Here is a 17,196-nt window from a genome sequence, read left to right as displayed (position 1 = left end):
CAATGTCTTCAATCGGGCGTCTCATTCTCAGAACATGATTTTTTCTCAAAATTTTTATCAATTTTTTTCAGCACCCCATTACTCCATCCTATCGACACCTTTGGAACGTTTTGCATAATACTACTGTTAGGTAAAGATTTGTAATTAACGTCCAACTTTTCATTTACAATGCTTTATATGATTGGATTGGGACTTGCCCATGAATCTGACATCACTGTTCGTGGTCTTGCAGCTGTTAAAAAATGTAAGCGGGTGTACCTCGAAGCTTACACTTCTATCTTGATGTCTGCAGATAAGGCAAAATTGGAAGAATTTTACGGCCGTGAAGTGATATTGGCTGATCGTGAAATGGTAGAATCTGAGAGTGACAAGATTCTTGAAAATGCCGATGTTGATGATGTTGCATTTTTGGTGGTTGGTGACGTTTTCGGAGCTACTACCCATACCGATTTGGCAATCCGTGCCAGAGATTTAGGTATAGCGGTTGAGAGTATTCACAATGCCAGTGTGATGAATGCAGTTGGTGCATGTGGCTTGCAGTTGTACAACTTTGGTCAAGCTGTATCCATTGTTTTTTTCACCGAAGATTGGAGACCAGATTCTTTTTACAACAAAGTTATGGAGAACAGAAGAATTGGATTACATACCCTTTTATTACTAGATATAAAGGTGAAAGAACCAAATATCAAGGAAATGATGCGTGGAAGAATTGTCTATGATCCTCCAAGATACATGTCCGTTTCAACTTGTTGTGAACAACTTTTAGAAATCGAAGAAAAAAGAAAAGAAGAAGCTTACACGCCAGAAACACCTTGTATTGCAGTTTCCAGGCTTGGATCTCCTAACCAATCATTCAAAGCTGCAACTTTGAAAGAATTGGCTGGCTATGATGCTGGTGAACCTTTGCATTCGGTAGTCATTCTTGGAAGACAAGTGCATGACTTGGAATTGAACTATCTTTTGGCTTTTGCCGATGATAAAGAAGCTTATAGGAAGTCAGTCATTGCTGATCAAGAGTATTTCAAACCTCCACCGCCACCTCCAGCACCGGAGGAGATTATTTCGGATGAAGAATGAGTTGAATATGAACAATTTTTCGAATTTTTGTACTTCATAACCTAAACTTGCCTTCATCCTTCCGAGCAGCAAAAATAAAGAAGTTATACTATTTACTTAATATAACAAGAAATTCCTATGAAATAATATATACTATACTTACAGGCAATATAAACCCCACTATTTGATTAGTCGATATCTAATAATGGTTTTAATTTCTTTATTAATAACCAGTCTTCCCTCGGCACAGTATTTCTGAACGCTGGATCTTTTAATGTGTCGATAGATTTTCTCGTGATGAGAGAATATAGTCCATCTTTTTCGTCAACATGTCTACCCCACGTTGGCTGTTGGCCTGAAGGAGGATCTAAACGCATTGCTACACCAGCATTGGTTTGACCTTTTCTGACAGAACTCTTAGATTCATGATTGACTTCCAAAGAAGCAACAGTTCCCAACAACATTGGTGTTTTTCTACCAGTCAGTGGATCAGGCTTAACAACACAAATTGGAGTACCATGTTTAACCATACCTTCAGTAACATCCACACCAATGATCATTGGATTTCTCTTGTTGATGATCTGGATGGTTTTCAGGACACATGGATAAATAGCAGATCCTTCATTTGCTTTTCTCTTTTCTTCCAATAACTTTTCTTGGTATGCTGTGAACTCGTCAAACAAATGATAAATAACATCAGCGTTGAAAATTTTGACACCCTGTTCAGTTGCATATTGTTCAGCTTCCTTATCAACCTTGACATCGAAACACAACATAACAGCGTATTCTTTGGCCTTATCTAACATGGCAGTGGCCTTCATGACATCTCTCTTATAAACGGGACCCAAACCGATGGACATAACTGGAATTTTCATGTCTTTCAAGAAATCAAGCAATGCTTCCAATGAACCTAATGTTGAGGCCTGAACAACCACACCTCTACCCGTTGGATCAACCGAATCCAACAAGCCGGTTAAGTCTTCCATCACATCATCCATCATTTCATCTTCATCGTCACCGTCTTTGACAACCAACAACCTTGATCCTGCAACTGCTTTTTCCAAGTCATTTGCTGCAATCTTAACACCCAAAGCTGCTTTAACTTCTTTATGATGAACATATTCGGATTTGATACGCAATTCTCTTGCTGGCGGAGGAGTTAATAAAGCTCTAATGTTGGTAGCAATTGGTCCATTCATACCGCACAAAACTATCCTATCACCTTCATGTAAAACACCATTAGACAAAATGACATCGATGGTGGTACCTAAACCTTCAATGACCTTGACTTCCAAAATAGTTGCTTCAACACCTGTTAAGTACTTCAACTGCTTACTCATTCTCTTTTGGGTTAATTCCAAAAGTAACCATAATAAATCAGGAACACCCTCACCTGTGACAGCAGATGTTGGCACAATGGAAACATATTTAGAGATGTTTGGATTTTTGAAATACAATTCACTGTTTAAACCCTGTTCTGCTAAGGCAACCTTGATGGCAGTGAATCTGTTTTCGAACTCGGATTGAACAGAAGACTTTTGGCTTGCTAAAGATTCACGGAATGAATTGTTAGGAGTAGCATCCCAACCATACAATCTATCAATTTTGTTCAGAGCAACAACGAAGGGTGCTTTTCTATCTCTCAAAAGTCTAATAGATTCTAGAGTTTGTTGTTCCAAACCATGCATGATATCAATGACTAAAATGGCAATGTTACATAATGATGAACCTCTTGTTCTCAAATTTGTGAAAGATTCGTGACCCGGGGTATCGATCATTAATAAACCAGGGACCTCATAAGAAACCTTCTCGTATTGTTCCATGACCTTTGTCTTTTGCTCAATAGCATCAATTGGGAAATAGGTAGCACCAATTTGTTGGGTAATACCACCAGCTTCACCACCTTGAACATTTGTTTGTCTGATTTTGTCCAATAATTTGGTTTTACCAGTATCAACGTGACCCAAGATACAACAAATTGGAGAACGTAACTCTTTGCCGTCTTTACTTATACTTGTAGTTGCAGGTAGTAATGCTGATTTGGCAGGAATAACAGTGTTAGTGGTAGTTTCTGGCTGTTTTAAAGCAGGGGCTGGAGAGACTTGTTTCTTTTCTGTTTCATCAGTAGGTTCACTGTTGTCGTAGTCCTTGGCAACAAAATCTTCTTCCTCTTTTTCTTCTCTTTCTTCTTCATCTTCTTCGTCATCATCGTCCAAAGCCATTTGTTCCCAATCATCTACCAAAGCCTCTTCTTCTTCCACTTCATCTGCACCTTTCTCAGATTCGACGGCTGGAGACTCAGAATCCTGAACAGAAGTAGAATCATTAGATTTGCTGTCTTTACTACTCTTCTTCTTGAATCTTGAAGCAGTTGCCTTGGATTTTGGAGTGGAGCCATTATCCTTTGACAAGCCTGCAACTTGGATATTGCCTGCTTGTAGCAAAGCTGCTCTTCTTCTTTCCTGCAGAAGCTTTTCTTGTTTTTGCTTCTTGGTCAGGTATTTACCTTCCTTTTTCAGTTGTTCTATTCTGGCCTTCTCTTTCTCTTTCTTTGCTTTCTTTGCTTCTTCCTTGGCCTTTTCTTCTTCAAGTTTCTTCTGCTCTTCCTCTTCTTCTCTGAGTTTTTCTTCTTCTTCAAGACGCTGTGCTTCCTCCTCCGCCTGCTTCTTCAATTCCAACTGTTTCTTCAAAGCAGCAATATTACCAGGGACCTTTTTGCCCTTCTTAGCCTTTGGAGCTTCTTTTGCGGCAGGTTCATCCTTTTTCGAAGATGCTTCAGATTCAGGAGCAGGAGTGGTTTCTGGAGTGGTGCCAGTAGGCTTTTGAACTTGAGATGCACCCTTTCTTTCAGCTAGCTGCTTCTTTCTTTGCTTTTCTCTCTCTTTCTTTTCTCTCTCCTTCTCCTTCTTTGTTTTAATGATTGGCCCCTTTTGCTGCTGGGCGGCGGCCTGTTTTGCCTTTTCTTCTTCAGCCTCCTTTGCCTTCTTGTCCTTCTTGGTCTTTGCCTTCTTTAAGTTGGACAAAAAGTCTACACCGGAAGATTCATCTTCGGCATTGGTGTTGGCAGGACCTTCTGGCCCTTCTGAATTGGCAGTTTCAGATGGTTCTGGCTCGGCACTCAATTCTTGTGCTTGAGGTAAATCCTCTTCGAATTCCTCATCCCAGTAATCCTGGTTGTTCTTCTTTCCCTTTTTAGCCATGGTAAACTCTAGTATGCATACCCTGGACAGTGGTGATTTTGATTTTAAGTCTTTCTCCTAAACTCGAAACAAACCCCCTTCCCTGATTCAAAAACATGTTGGCTGAAAATTTTTCAGTGTCCCACGCTTGAGTCGACAAAGGCGTGGAGCGCACCTGCTCTTGTCGTGTTGGGTGGTGTCCTACCGCATATTTTTGCTGCTCTTTCCGTCTTCCCATATTTCCGCTATAACTTCTTTTACCTGGGCTAAAACCTTTGCCTTTGTTTTCTTTCTCCATTCAAACAACCACGTCAGGTACTCTCCAGATGGACTGTTCTGCATGCTTATCGCGTTACAGAAAAGTCCGTCGTTTTAACGAGACCGCCCGCTGGAAGAGCAATTGGTTTTACATGCCGTCCCCAGTTTGAGTCTTATGCTTGTATTCACACCTGCATCGGATATATGAGTGGGAAAACATTTAATAATCTTAACGAGGTAGATATGTTACTCTTTCATTGTTTGAGATTGATTTTGGAGAGTTACATTATATAAATTATATCTCGAGTAGTGGTTTTACTTCTCATCGGAACGTTTATTTGCCCAAAGAGTACAGAACCAACTTCTTGTAATCTTCAACGGCTTGCAACATACTTGATGCAGTGACGTATTCATGATCACCATGTGCTACTAAAATTGAACCAGGACCGTACAAGTATCTTTTAAAACCTCTCTGCTTTAAGTTTGGAATATCAGTTGAGTAAGAGGCGATAATTGTTTCAAATCCATCAACCTCGTAATCTAAGGAAACTGGATCGTCAGTAACTCGGACATCAAGCTTTAAGTCTTTAGCTTTAGACTCGTGCTTGGAAACGATGCTTTGAACAATCGTATCGATCTCATCTGCGTCGACTGCAGTTCTCATTAAAATGGTGCATTCTGCGTAAGGAGAAATGACGTTTCCAGCAGTACCACCACCAAACATACCGATATTGAGAGTAGTCGAGTTCAATAATTCCGATGTTGGCCAGTTGTACGTCTCCAACTCATGCATTATTTCGATCATGATCTTATCTGCATCGATACCCATGTCTGGATAACCGGAGTGACTTGCAACACCAAAGACCTCAAGTTTTGCCAAATATATACCCTTGTGACCGGTGGCAAGTTTATTCTCAGTTGGTTCTCCAAAGATAACCGCATCCCAGTTGATACCCTCTTCGACTAGGTAGGAGTTGGCGCTTCTCATACCAGCACCACCAACTTCTTCAGCGAAAACAAACAACAAACTTAAATCATCAGTTGTCACTATTCCATCTTCTAAAAGTTCTTTGGCTGCAATGATTTGCGCAGCAACAGATCCCTTAGCATCACACGAGCCCCTTCCATGGATTTCCACATCACCATCTTCAGTTTCTTGGACAAAGTAATCGATGTAAGGTGGAACAGTGTCTATATGTGATGTTAGCAGCACTTTCGTACTACCATTTTCACTTCCGTAGGCGTAAATATTCTTACCAGTTTCATCTATTGCTAATTCCAAACCAAGTCCTAGCTGACTCAAGTAGTTTTGTAGGTAGTTTGACACAGAAACTTCGTTACCACTGATGGATTCAATATTCACCAGTTTTTTGTGAAGCTTAAATAATTCAGGGTTTTTTTGAAAAAGTGCAAACTGAGCATCGAGTTCATCTTTTTCAAATTTGTCTTCTAATTCTTCCCCCAGTAAAAGGCCCAGCTGTTCACTGGATTCCATCACCGTGGACAGAAAGGCAGGAATTAAAGCATGTGGTGCTGCAACTGGAGCTGGGGCAGCACTTGCAACAAAGGTGAGAGCAAGAACTTGTAGAGCTGACGACCAAACCATTTTCAACGTTTGCTGTTTCGTGTGCCTCTCGTTTTCGCAATCAATAAACAAATACTAACGAAGGCATCAAACAGACGAGAGTGTGTAGTTTGGTACCATATTGTGATAGGATGAATAGCCGAGTATTTAAACCCATATGAAATTTGCGGCTGAGATATATGAGAGCGGCAAGCTACCAGATTAGGAAGTCCCGACGTCTTATCGGATGATCCACAGTATGACAAAAATGTGACAAAAATTCTCAAATTACTAACCTTCGAGACCAGGAGTTATGCGATCAACCTCAGAAGTGCCACCATCATCCATGGCTGTCATATCCAACTCAGGAGCACATTCAAAAACAGAAAAAAGTTACGGGGAAAGCTAAAAATTAGATCTCAAACCAATACAGAGTTTGAGATTGAAAATATACTTAGATTAAGGTTTTCTTTCTGACTGAAACCAATTTCAAAATAAAGATGATGCAGTTGTGGTTTTGAGAAATGCACTGGCTTAAAAAAGGATGATTCGTTTACCCGCTCTTCTTGGATGTCATCTTAACCCCATCAAATTTCGTGGCTCGAAATATGCTACTATTTCGATTCCCACCACTGCTACCTCCGCTACTACTAACCCCAATACTACCCCCGCCACTACCATTACTGCTGCTATTACTTCGACTTCGCTGATGCTCCTCGATATTATCTTTTTCTGTCTGCATCATGGGCACAACGCGGTCAGTAATAACCACTTCGTCATCTTCAATGATTTCATCCTCTGTAGTTTCATCATCTGTTTCGTTTCGATCATCAAAATTGTTTACCGAACTTTTGTTTGTGCTCAAACCCACATTTGTAGTTTGACCTCTGTTCTCGCTCATATTCATATTCGTATTCATATTCAAATTTACATTGATCATTCCCAATCCATGGTTCTCAAACTTTGGAGGGCTCGGCAATATGTAACGGTTTTCCTTTGATCTGTCAAATGGCAATATCCCACTATCACTAGTGCTGCTCATGGCACCAGGCGCTGATAATGGTGGTTGCATTGTAGGAGGTAATGGTGGTAATCTCTTACTTGGTATACCTGTCAGTGACAGCAGTCTCCCATGTCCAGGCCGAGTTGGCGATCCAGAATGTTGTGGTGGAGAGGGCGATAGAGAAGATCCAGATGCTGTGTACTTCACAGGTGATGAGAGTGATATCAATGACATTATAGCATCCTGTTCAAGGGAGTCTGCTGGTTTGGTGCTGACAGATAGGCCGGTTTTTCCGTCTTCCTTCTCTTTATTTATTTTAGTCAAAGATTCAGGTTTTCTCAAAGGCGACGTTTGTAATTCAGCTAAAGTTGTGGGCGGATTTAACTGCGCTGTCGCAGCAGAGCTTGCTTGTGACATACTGACAGGCAGAAACTCAGGATTTGACGACAAGTCTGGTGACCCCTTAGATCCTCTTTTGGCAACCTCATCTAATCGGATGTTAGCAACGAAAGAAGACCTCCTTCTTCTGCGTGGAGAATGAGCGAATTGTCCCGGGCTAGCCTGCAAAGAAGGGTTCGAATTCTCGTTATTGATGTCAGTTTTGTTTGGTAAATTGTCAGTACGCAAATTCCAAAAATCTTCTAAGTTTTTGCTGTTGAGTTGTGCCGACCGTTGCGGATTGGTTGCAATTTCCTCTAAAGAATGCTCCAACTCACCTATCGACTTGTTGGACCATCCATGTTGAACTTTGACATTTGCATAATTTAACCTCGTCCTCAAATTCTCTGATATTTTCCTGATTTCTTTGTAATCTCTTCGAGGGGATTTGAGAAGATGCTCATTATCCCATTCTCTAGGCAGTTGTTCAGGCGATTTCGCTCCGCTGGTGATGCCGAATAATTCCATGGAATGCCTTTTCAATTTGTTATCTTCTGTACGCACAGCAGGTGATTTCAAAAGAGTGTAAAAGTCAGTATTGTTACTGCTGCTACCGTTATTTCCGCTACCGCCACTACTGCCCTTACGCTTTTGAGGCGTTGAAAGTAGATGTGTGCTCAAAGATGCATTAGGAGGAGACAAAAGAGGTGTGTCCTCCAGATCCTGTATGTGACGTGGTACACGTTCCGGCGTTTCAGGTAGAACCACCACCGAGGGAGACGTGAATGTGGCGCTTTTCGATAGAGACGGCGTCTTGGGCTCTTTTAATGCTGATGAACCCATACTGGAAGTATTCGAAGGTTTACCCGCTATTTCTGCCTGCTCTTTTCCTTTGCTTAGCGGGGTGTTATCTTTAGTAGAAAAACCACTTATATTATTCTTGTTATTGTAACTACTAAAATTACTGCTCTTATTATTATTTGTCGTAGTATCCGATTTTACCCTTAGCGTGACTTGAGCAGAACCGGAGTTATCAGCTGTATTGGCTATATTGGACATGGCCCGATGGCAGGCGTGAGTTTGCGTAGAGTTGTGAGTGCTTTAGATATAATGCTCCTTCGCTTCCCCCTGCAGACGGCAACATTGTAGGCAGACACGAGCAATAGCATTAACAACAGCTAAAGCGGTAACAGCACAGCTGCGTATTCTCGCAGCAGGCAGTAACAACAACAAACGAGAAAAAAAACAAACAAACCGCACCTGCTTTTCTATGCATTGCGTGGTTCCAACAGACTTGGGGGGCAGGAATTTGACTGGATTCCTACACCGACCAGGTGTTGCAGATAAGACAGACGTGTCGTTCACGTTCAAGCTTGACACTATGAACCTAAACACTCCTTTCACTCTGTACAGAAAAAGACCCCTTTCAGCACGATCGCAGAAAAGTTTGCAAAACACGTCTTTGTTGGCGTCGCCAACGGCTCAGCGACCTGCACGCAGCATCGGCAGCAACATCAACAACAATACTAACAAAGCTAGCAGCAATACAAATAACAGCAGCAGAAGTAGCAGCAGTACCAATATTTCTAAATACAATGTTTTGTACCGGAAATTCACTACCAAGAAGAACAAGACATGGGAAGGTGATGCGGTTCTGTCACTAAATTCATCAACTAATTTTGCTACAATTAGAAACGAGGACGATATTGTCATAGGCAGAATCAAAGATGCAGACAGGGTAATTTTTAAAGGTTGCTTCAAATGCTCTGGCTTTGAATTCGAGTTGGATGACGAAATAATCCATTCAAAGGTGCCCAAGCTGAACTTGTCAAGTACACCAAGACATATTCCTCAATCTGTTATAAGGGCCCATAAACCTTCCACTTTCAAATCCCCCTTGATTGCAGAAGCAGTTAGGCAACCTTCACCTGATATGATACAGTTCAATGATTTCACACATGACAAATCAGTTCAAAGGGAGAGTATTGAGAAGGAGAATAAGTCTGATGAAGACAATGCCGCCACCTACCCAAAAACCATAAGTTCCTCTGGCCTTTACCAATCTAGAAAAATAGTTGCACCTGATGCTCCGCTTTATGATATTTCCAATGTTGAGGATCCCTTGTTTATGCCAGATTTACCCAAAAGCATAGACGCGTCCGAAAAGCCACGAATGGTAGTGGTAGATCCTTCGATATCATCTAAGTTGAGGCTCCATCAACGTGAAGGAGTCAAATTTTTATACTCATGTTTGATGGGACTCAAATCGCCTGATATGAGGGGTGCAATCCTAGCAGATGAAATGGGCTTAGGGAAAACTCTACAGACTATAACTTTAATATGGACCCTTTTAAGACAGTCTCCAATTGCTGGTCAAAAACCTACAATAAACAAGGTCTTAATATGTTGTCCTGTTTCTTTAGTCAATAACTGGAAAAGCGAATTCTCAAAATGGTTGGGACTAAACCGTTTGAACGTTTTAACAATTAATAGCAACAAATATCAGAATGAGAAGCAGGATGTTGAGCTCTTTGGCAGAAATAATGTTTATCAGGTGATGATAATGGGTTATGAAAAAATGCAGTCCATGTCCGATTTACTTTCAGGTATAAGATTCGATCTCTTAGTTTGCGATGAAGGCCACCGTCTCAAAAACAGTGAGAACAAAACCATGAAAACCCTTGAAAGCTTTAATATAAGGCGGAGAATCTTACTATCAGGAACGCCGATCCAGAATGATCTTGTTGAATTCTATACAATGGCAAATTTTACCAATCCTGGAATTTTTGGCGACCTGAAAACTTTTCAGAAGGAATTTATCAAGCCAATTCTAGACTCGAGAGACCCGAACTGCAGAAATGAGAAATTCATCAAGAATGGAAAAAAGAAATCCAAAGAACTAGTTGACAAGACTAATAATTTTATACTTAGAAGATCTAACCTCGAACTGACTAAGTATCTACCCAAGAGGTCAGATTATATTATCCTCGTCCCACCAACACCACTTCAACTTCAATTATTAAAAACTGTGATCGAAACGAAAAAGTTTAAGAGTCTGATAGAGTTAGACGAATCTGTTTCCAGTTCTGCTACAGGTGGCGCCTTCAACTTAATAAACACGTTCAGGAAAATATGCAACTCTCCCTCGCTATTAAAGGATGACAGCTTTTTTCTTGAGGTTTGCGAAAGAAATTCAGATTCACTTGACGATGTAAACTTCAGGAAACAATTGTCAAAAAAAGTCAAAAGCGGCAAGTTATTGGTTTTGATTAAACTTCTTGGAATGTTGCACTCAGATGGAGAGGAAAAAGTGGTCATTGTATCCAATTTCACAGCAACTTTGGACATCATCGAATCATTGTTTAGATCGTTGAATCTTGTGTTTCTACGACTTGACGGATCTACTGCATCGAATGAAAGAAGTAAGCTTGTGGATAGATTCAATAAGTCGTCCCCTGATAAAGTATTCGCACTACTTTTGAGTGCCAAAGCTGGGGGAATTGGATTGAATCTCGTCGGTGCATCGAGAATTGTATTGTATGATAATGATTGGAATCCCGCAGTTGATCTTCAAGCGATTGCAAGAATACATAGAGACGGACAAAAACGGGAAGTGAAAATTTACAGACTGTTAACAAACGGGTGCATCGATGAGAAGATCTTTCAAAGGCAATTAGCCAAACAAGATTTAAGTGATCGCTTTGTCGACCAAGGAGGAGGTGAAAAAGAATTATTTGATCGCTCGGAGTTGAAGGATATTTTCACCGTACAGTTTGATAAAGTGGAGAATCACGACTACTCTAATACCCATGAAATGATGATGTGCGAATGTAAAGGTGATGGCATTACGTCGATTGATGATTCGTGCCCGAGGGAGAAAAATGAGGAAACAGAAGCAGAAGCAGAAGTAGAACCGGATTTTACTTCTCAGCGTAAAGTTGAGGTTATGAAATTTGTGTCAGCATTAACATTTGCTGATCACTATAAGGTGGAAGAGGAAGATGCGTTAGATATGAAAAAACAGCAATTGAGACGCTGTATGAAGGGGTACAAGCATTTAAATCCAGTGTCGGCAACAAATAGAGATTTTAGAACAGACGATGCTGTGCTTAACAAACTGCTTAATGAACAAGATAAGGCCAAACCATTAGTTTCGTTTGTATTTGGAAAATATTGATACTTTCTGAGTGGGTCATTTGAGGAAATGACATTTCATTTCAGGCATTTTTTAGCTTACGCTATATATCTAATCGGTTCAATAATCTTTATGAACCATTCAAAATCCACCATTCCATACTTGTACTATGTTATCGTAAAAGCTGCAACTAATTATTTTATCACCAACCCAATCGCCACCGTAGGTTATGCTTGAATGTTCTCCTTTATAATTACCAACAACCTCAACTTGTTGTGCCGTTTGTTCGTTATATGAGAGAACTCTACCCCCATCGTACATGTTGCATGTCATAACTCTAGAGTCATTAGTATGTGGGGATGGAATCATTCGCCAAACTCCTCCTCCAAGATTGTGTTTTTCTCTTACTATTGGTGGCAGTCCAGGGATCAGACTACCACCTGTGCTCCCTAAACCAGCACGTAAATCTAAAACACAGAGATTATCGTCATAACCACCTGTCCATATAACGAATTGATCAGTGACTTTCTCACCCCAACTCTGCCTTCCTGTGAGTATGGATACTATCCCTGCATCATGAATACGACTGGTTTCCATTATTGCCATCGGCTCTCTAATATCATGAGCGATCAACTTGGCATCATCTCCCCCACTGAACACAACATTATCTAAAAGTCCATGATGACCCCAGTCCGCAAACCAAGCTTCAAGGGAATGTTCTGAACCAAAGAATCTCACTGATGATTCTTCTGGAAATTTGGTTGGGCTTTCGTAATCATAATAGCCAACAACACCTGAAGTAGCCGTAAATACCAAGTAGTTTTTGTTTGAATGGAAATTTATTGATGTAATTAGTGTTTCGTCCGATCTCAATGTAGCTTCAGGGAACAACTGCACATCTGCAACTTCTATAAATGCAGTACCATCATCTTTTTCAATTTTCCAAAAAGTAATGTTCCCCGTAGAGCTTGCAGTTGCTAATAGTAATGAAGAGTCTATAGAGTGAATCGACTTGGGGTCAATTTTTATATCTAATACTGCACCATGTGTGGGTATAACTTTTAGACATGTCCCCAATATTGGTAAATTATCAGGCGATACATCACCATCGTCAGGAAAGTCTGTAGAAAACGATGAATCAACGTCCTTTTTCTTGCCTATTCTCCATATTTCAATAGAACCTTTTCTGTTGTTACCTTCAATTAATGTGTATGTACCAAAGTAAACAATTGATGGATCCAATGGATTGATTCTTAAACAACAAGGAGGAGAATTTGTCTTGAATAGTGCTTCTCTTGATAAACTGTGAGTCATAATTCTCTGCACGCAGTTTTGAGAAATAAAGATAATATTTAAAGAAGCAATAGGCGAAGCGGGTTAGAAAAGGAAGGGAGAGAGAAAGTTGAAGATGTCTGAAAAAAAAACCATTTTGAATTTTGACGATTGTCTGTTACCACCGTTTCTTCGAGGAATTCGATATCAATTGACTCTATTACCAGTAGATAAAAAATTATAGATATAAAATGTCAGTAGAGATTCCATACGCTAAGAGGTACATTTATAACTTGGATGAGTCGATTTTGGAATCACTCAGAACTCTCTACTTTGACTCCATCACATTTGAACAGAAGACTGAGAAGGAGTTTCTTCAGCGCAGGAAAGACGAGATCGAAGATGCAAAGGCTCAGAGTATTACAGATACATTAGAAAACAAGCCCATGATTGTACAACCGAAACCCCGCAACACAGGCCTAATCGTTTCTACGTTAACTAATCTCAAACTTTCCAAAACCAAGGAGGACGATGGCGATGATGATACGAAAAGTAAAGAAAAGGAGGAAAAAGGTTCGGGATCTGAAGTCTCGGAATCAGAGAATGAGACAGATTCAGAACCAGAGACAGGATATGTTGATAATGATAGTGATGATTTAACGGAGTTAAGTGTGATCAAAGAGAATGGTAATCTGAATGAAGAGAATTATGAATCTACCCTAAGTTTCATGACTACAAAATCTCCTATGATTTTATTTAACTCTGCATTACTATCTACAACTGAGACTGGGAAATGCTTTGGGGTATACAAGACGGTAATCAATGCGATTGATTCACCGAATTTTGACCCATTAGCGGCCTTGAAGAGCACAAGTTTTGGTTCAAGTAATCCTATGCCTAAGGACCCTATTGAATCCGGGATATCCGCTATTTTTATGCTTTCCTCGGGACATTTTGCCGGTGCAATCATTTCACATTTGCCACATTCTACAAAGGGTAACAAGGGGACTACTACGGAGTTACAGTTACAGTCTGTGAGGTTACTTGCGCACAAGACTTTCCACAGATATACGACTCGTCGTAAACAGGGTGGGTCTCAGAGTGCCATGGATGATGCTAAAGGCAAGGCCAATTCTGCCGGTAGTACACTCAGAAGATATAATGAGCAGGCTTTAGGCAAAGATGTTGAAACGTTAATGGACGAATGGAAGCCATTGATTGATCAGTGTAGCTCGATATTCATTAGAGGGTCTGGTAAAGGTGGCAAGAATGCCCGGGGAACAGGGCTAATTGTGCGAGATGGCAAGGATCCAAAGGCGATCATCAAGACGGGAGACAAGCGAGTGAAGATGATTCCATTTGCGACGAAGAGACCTACGACGATGGAGCTGAAAAGAGCATGGTGTGAGCTGTCATACTTGAAAGTTATCGATGTTCCAAGTATAGAAAAGGGTGAGGTAGAGAAGAGGCGTAAACGGGAAGAGATGATGAAAAAGTCTAAGGATGAGAAGAGTGAGGACGAGAAGGATAGTGAGGAGGTGAACCTCACAAATGAGCTTATTGCTTTATTGAAGAAATCGAAAGCACCTGCGCTTTTGTCGTTCATGAAAAAGAACAAGGGCAAGTTTGAGGTTAACTCGAAGCTACAACCGGAGGAAGCATACAGGCTTACTCCGACAGCGCTCCATTATGCGTCGAGGAAAGGGTATGCGTTTATGGTCCAGATCTTGCTGGTGCAACTGCATGCCGATCCAACCGTTGTCAGTGCGATAGGTAAGACGGCGTACGAGGTTGCCGGAGATGTTGAAACACGATACTCTTTTAGAGTGGCCCGAGGGATTCTTGGGGAGGAGTGTGGGATTGAGTGGAAGGAAACGCACATCGGCAGGAGCATGAGTAAGGATGAGGCTGCCGAGGCCAAGGCTGCGTCGAAGAAGGAAGAGGAAACGAGAGAGGAGGAGGAGAGGCAGAAGCTGAAGGAGGAGCACGATTCTGTGGTGGAGAGTTTCAAGAGTGCCGAGAGTAGCAGAGAGGGCCGAGGGAAAGTTCTTGGAGGCCCTGGGGTTGTGCGTGTTACGGAGGAGCAAAAGTTGAGCGGGTTGTCGGAGATGCAGAGAATGAAGGTGCTCCGAGAACAGAGGTTCCGTGCGATCGAGGCCCGGCTCAAGAAGCAGCAAGAGAAGTAGAGATATAGAGGTATAATAGAGGTATAGAGGAAAAACAGTGTGAGGCCGCTCATTTGCTGAGGACTTCGAGGACCCAGGCACGCAGCTTTTCCTTGTCGACGTCGTCGATGGGGGTGTTGCTGTTGCCGACGCCCTTATCGGTGTATGTGTCGTAGGGGAGGGTCTTCTTCAAGGCGAGGACGGAGGGGACTGTGTTGACCAAGTACTTGGAGACGAGGGCGTCGTTGCGGCCGCCGGCGAGCTCGACGCAGACGGTGCTGGTGTATTCGGGCTTGTCGATGCTGCGGACGATCTCCCACATGTGGGTAGCCATGGAGTTGCTGGGGCCTTCTCCGAGGCGGACGAAGGTGGCGAAGAGGGTGCCGCGGGAGGAGGACGGGGAGCTGAGGAGCAGCTCAAACTCCTCTGGAGAGTAGATAGTCTGGAAGACCCGTCCGTTGCCGGGGGTGCCTGCGGCGCCTGTTTCGCCGGGGAAGACGATGGGTTTTGTGGCCTTGCCGGGACGTGCACGGGCGTAGAGGAAGAGTCCGACGGTGGCGGCGGCGAAGATGCCGATGCCCAAGAGTCTGTTTTTCTGTGCAGCGGGGGCAGGCGGAGGCTGTTCGGACATGGTAATGGTGGTGGTGGTGGTGGTGGTGGTGGTGGTCGTGGCCAGCGGTGGAGGAGGGGTGCTGTGAGCGAGGAGAGACGCAGGGGCACGGAGACGGCAGAATAAGTCAGCGGCTGTCAGATTAGTCAGCTCCGGGAGAGACGCGAGGGTGGAAAAAGGAGGTGGTGGTGAGCAGGGCGGCCGAGGACATGAGGCGAGGCGGCGGAGAGTATAAGAGCACAAGAGGGTGCTTTTCTGCGGGGCGATGTGGAGGAGGGGGTGGGGTGGGTCACGGCGCAGAACACACACCGTCTGCAACACCGCAACACATCACAACACAGCACAACACAGCACAGCGATGACACACGAGCACATCACACAGGACATCTTCGAGACGATGCCCATCATCTCGCCGACGGTGTCCAACGAGGAGCAGGCCCGGGCGCTGGGGCTCGACGGCGACGGCGACGGCGACGGCAACAGCAGCCTGTTGGAGTTGTCGTCGGCGCTGTCGCCGCCGTCGACCACCACGCATCCAGACGGCGTGCGGAGCGCCGTCAACACGCTCCGGGCCACGGAGGGTGCCGGCGCCGCCAGGGCCGCGTCGCCCTTCCACTACATCCCGCAGGCGGAGGAGAAGAGACGGCTGCTGCCGGACGTGCTTCCCGCGGTGCAGTGCATTGCCCGGGCCCGCATCCCGACCACGCAGGGCCCGGAGATCTTCCTCCACCTCTACTCCAACGACATGGACAAGAAGGAGCACCTGGCCATAGTGTTTGGCGAGGACGTGCGGTCGCGGTCCTTGTACCGGCGGCGCGCCGGCGAGACGCAGGCCGACCGCATGATCCGTGGGGCCTACGTGGGCAAGTTGACGCCCGGCCGGCGGGACGCAGACCGGGACGCGGCGACGGGGGCGGCGCTGCGCTTCGACGAGGCCACGGGCGACCTGGTGGTGGAGGCCGGCACGACGTGGACGCAGCCCACGCTGGTACGGATCCACAGCGAGTGCTACACGGGGGAGACGGCGTGGAGCGCGCGGTGCGACTGCGGGGAGCAGTTTGACGAGGCCGGGCGGCTCATGGGACTGGAGGGCCACGGGTGCATAGTGTACTTGCGGCAGGAGGGCCGCGGGATCGGGCTCGGAGAGAAGTTGAAGGCATACAACTTGCAGGACTTGGGGGCGGACACGGTGCAGGCGAACTTGCTGCTCCGGCACCCGGCGGACAAGCGGAGCTTCGGAATGGCGACGGCGATCCTCGTGGATCTCGGACTGGCGGATATCCGGCTCCTGACCAACAACCCGGACAAGATCATCGCGGTGGAGGGCAAGCGGCGGCTCGTGCATGTGCGGGAGCGGGTGCCGATGGTGCCGTTGGCGTGGACGGGCGGGACGGGCGGGGTGTCGAGCCGCGAGGTGGAGGGGTATCTCCGCACCAAGGTGGAGAAGATGGGGCACCTGCTCTCGAAGCCGGCGGTGCGGACGGGGGAGTGAGGCCGGGTCTTGGGGTATAGCTTGGTAGATAGATAATTAATTAACTAGATAGACAGACATTAGTACAGAAGGAGAAAACGCCGG

General features: G+C 44.1%; 9 protein-coding genes across 9 annotated transcripts; 4 read left to right on the top strand and 5 right to left on the bottom strand.

The window, feature by feature from the left end:
- Nucleotides 1-113: 113 nt before the first annotated feature.
- PICMEDRAFT_15640 (hypothetical protein) lies at nt 114-1,543 on the top strand. Its single transcript, XM_019160903.1, has one exon. It carries the CDS (start codon nt 169-171, stop codon nt 1,075-1,077), a length of 909 nt encoding a protein of 302 aa, XP_019018844.1. The 5' UTR covers nt 114-168; the 3' UTR covers nt 1,078-1,543.
- PICMEDRAFT_15638 (hypothetical protein) lies at nt 1,128-4,333 on the bottom strand. The gene has a single exon (XM_019160901.1). The coding sequence runs from the start codon at nt 4,254-4,256 to the stop codon at nt 1,245-1,247; it is 3,012 nt and encodes a 1,003-aa protein (XP_019018843.1). The 5' UTR covers nt 4,257-4,333; the 3' UTR covers nt 1,128-1,244.
- Nucleotides 4,334-4,705: 372 nt separating this feature from the next.
- On the bottom strand, nt 4,706-6,175 carry PICMEDRAFT_15637 (hypothetical protein). The gene has a single exon (XM_019160900.1). The coding sequence runs from the start codon at nt 6,097-6,099 to the stop codon at nt 4,828-4,830; it is 1,272 nt and encodes a 423-aa protein (XP_019018842.1). The 5' UTR covers nt 6,100-6,175; the 3' UTR covers nt 4,706-4,827.
- Nucleotides 6,176-6,610: 435 nt separating this feature from the next.
- PICMEDRAFT_10691 (hypothetical protein) lies at nt 6,611-8,497 on the bottom strand (the record flags this gene model as incomplete). The annotated part of the gene is made up of 1 exon (XM_019159707.1): nt 6,611-8,497. One exon carries the CDS (start codon nt 8,495-8,497, stop codon nt 6,611-6,613), a length of 1,887 nt encoding a protein of 628 aa, XP_019018841.1.
- A 523-nt stretch (nt 8,498-9,020) lies between these two features.
- PICMEDRAFT_27671 (hypothetical protein) lies at nt 9,021-11,609 on the top strand (the record flags this gene model as incomplete). Its single annotated transcript, XM_019162507.1, has 2 exons — nt 9,021-9,407; nt 9,555-11,609. Coding segments are annotated over 2 exons (2,442 nt in total), but the record flags the coding sequence as incomplete, so codon positions are not given.
- A 117-nt stretch (nt 11,610-11,726) lies between these two features.
- On the bottom strand, nt 11,727-12,869 carry PICMEDRAFT_21273 (hypothetical protein; the record flags this gene model as incomplete). Its single annotated transcript, XM_019162191.1, has 2 exons — nt 11,727-12,568; nt 12,680-12,869. Coding segments are annotated over 2 exons (1,032 nt in total), but the record flags the coding sequence as incomplete, so codon positions are not given.
- Nucleotides 12,870-13,096: 227 nt separating this feature from the next.
- PICMEDRAFT_58122 (hypothetical protein) lies at nt 13,097-15,031 on the top strand (the record flags this gene model as incomplete). Its single annotated transcript, XM_019163282.1, has 2 exons — nt 13,097-13,418; nt 13,527-15,031. 2 exons carry the CDS (start codon nt 13,097-13,099, stop codon nt 15,029-15,031), a joined length of 1,827 nt encoding a protein of 608 aa, XP_019018838.1.
- A 49-nt stretch (nt 15,032-15,080) lies between these two features.
- On the bottom strand, nt 15,081-15,641 carry PICMEDRAFT_71760 (hypothetical protein; the record flags this gene model as incomplete). The annotated part of the gene is made up of 1 exon (XM_019163999.1): nt 15,081-15,641. The coding sequence occupies one exon, from the start codon at nt 15,639-15,641 to the stop codon at nt 15,081-15,083; it is 561 nt and encodes a 186-aa protein (XP_019018837.1).
- Nucleotides 15,642-15,978: 337 nt separating this feature from the next.
- On the top strand, nt 15,979-17,112 carry PICMEDRAFT_31465 (hypothetical protein; the record flags this gene model as incomplete). Its single annotated transcript, XM_019162702.1, has 2 exons — nt 15,979-16,109; nt 16,263-17,112. 2 exons carry the CDS (start codon nt 15,979-15,981, stop codon nt 17,110-17,112), a joined length of 981 nt encoding a protein of 326 aa, XP_019018836.1.
- Nucleotides 17,113-17,196: the final 84 nt, after the last annotated feature.

Source organism: Pichia membranifaciens (genome assembly GCF_001661235.1).
Source record: "Pichia membranifaciens NRRL Y-2026 unplaced genomic scaffold PICMEscaffold_2, whole genome shotgun sequence".
Lineage (NCBI taxonomy): Eukaryota > Fungi > Ascomycota > Pichiomycetes > Pichiales > Pichiaceae > Pichia > Pichia membranifaciens.
This window is presented reverse-complemented; position numbering and strand designations above follow the sequence as displayed.

What these genes read in the sequence shown, in the direction of transcription:
- PICMEDRAFT_15638 (XM_019160901.1), bottom strand. Translation starts at nt 4,256, where the DNA reads ATGGCTAAAAAGGGAAAGAAGAACAACCAGGATTACTGGGATGAGGAA.
- PICMEDRAFT_15640 (XM_019160903.1), top strand. Translation starts at nt 169, where the DNA reads ATGCTTTATATGATTGGATTGGGACTTGCCCATGAATCTGACATCACT.
- PICMEDRAFT_15637 (XM_019160900.1), bottom strand. Translation starts at nt 6,099, where the DNA reads ATGGTTTGGTCGTCAGCTCTACAAGTTCTTGCTCTCACCTTTGTTGCA.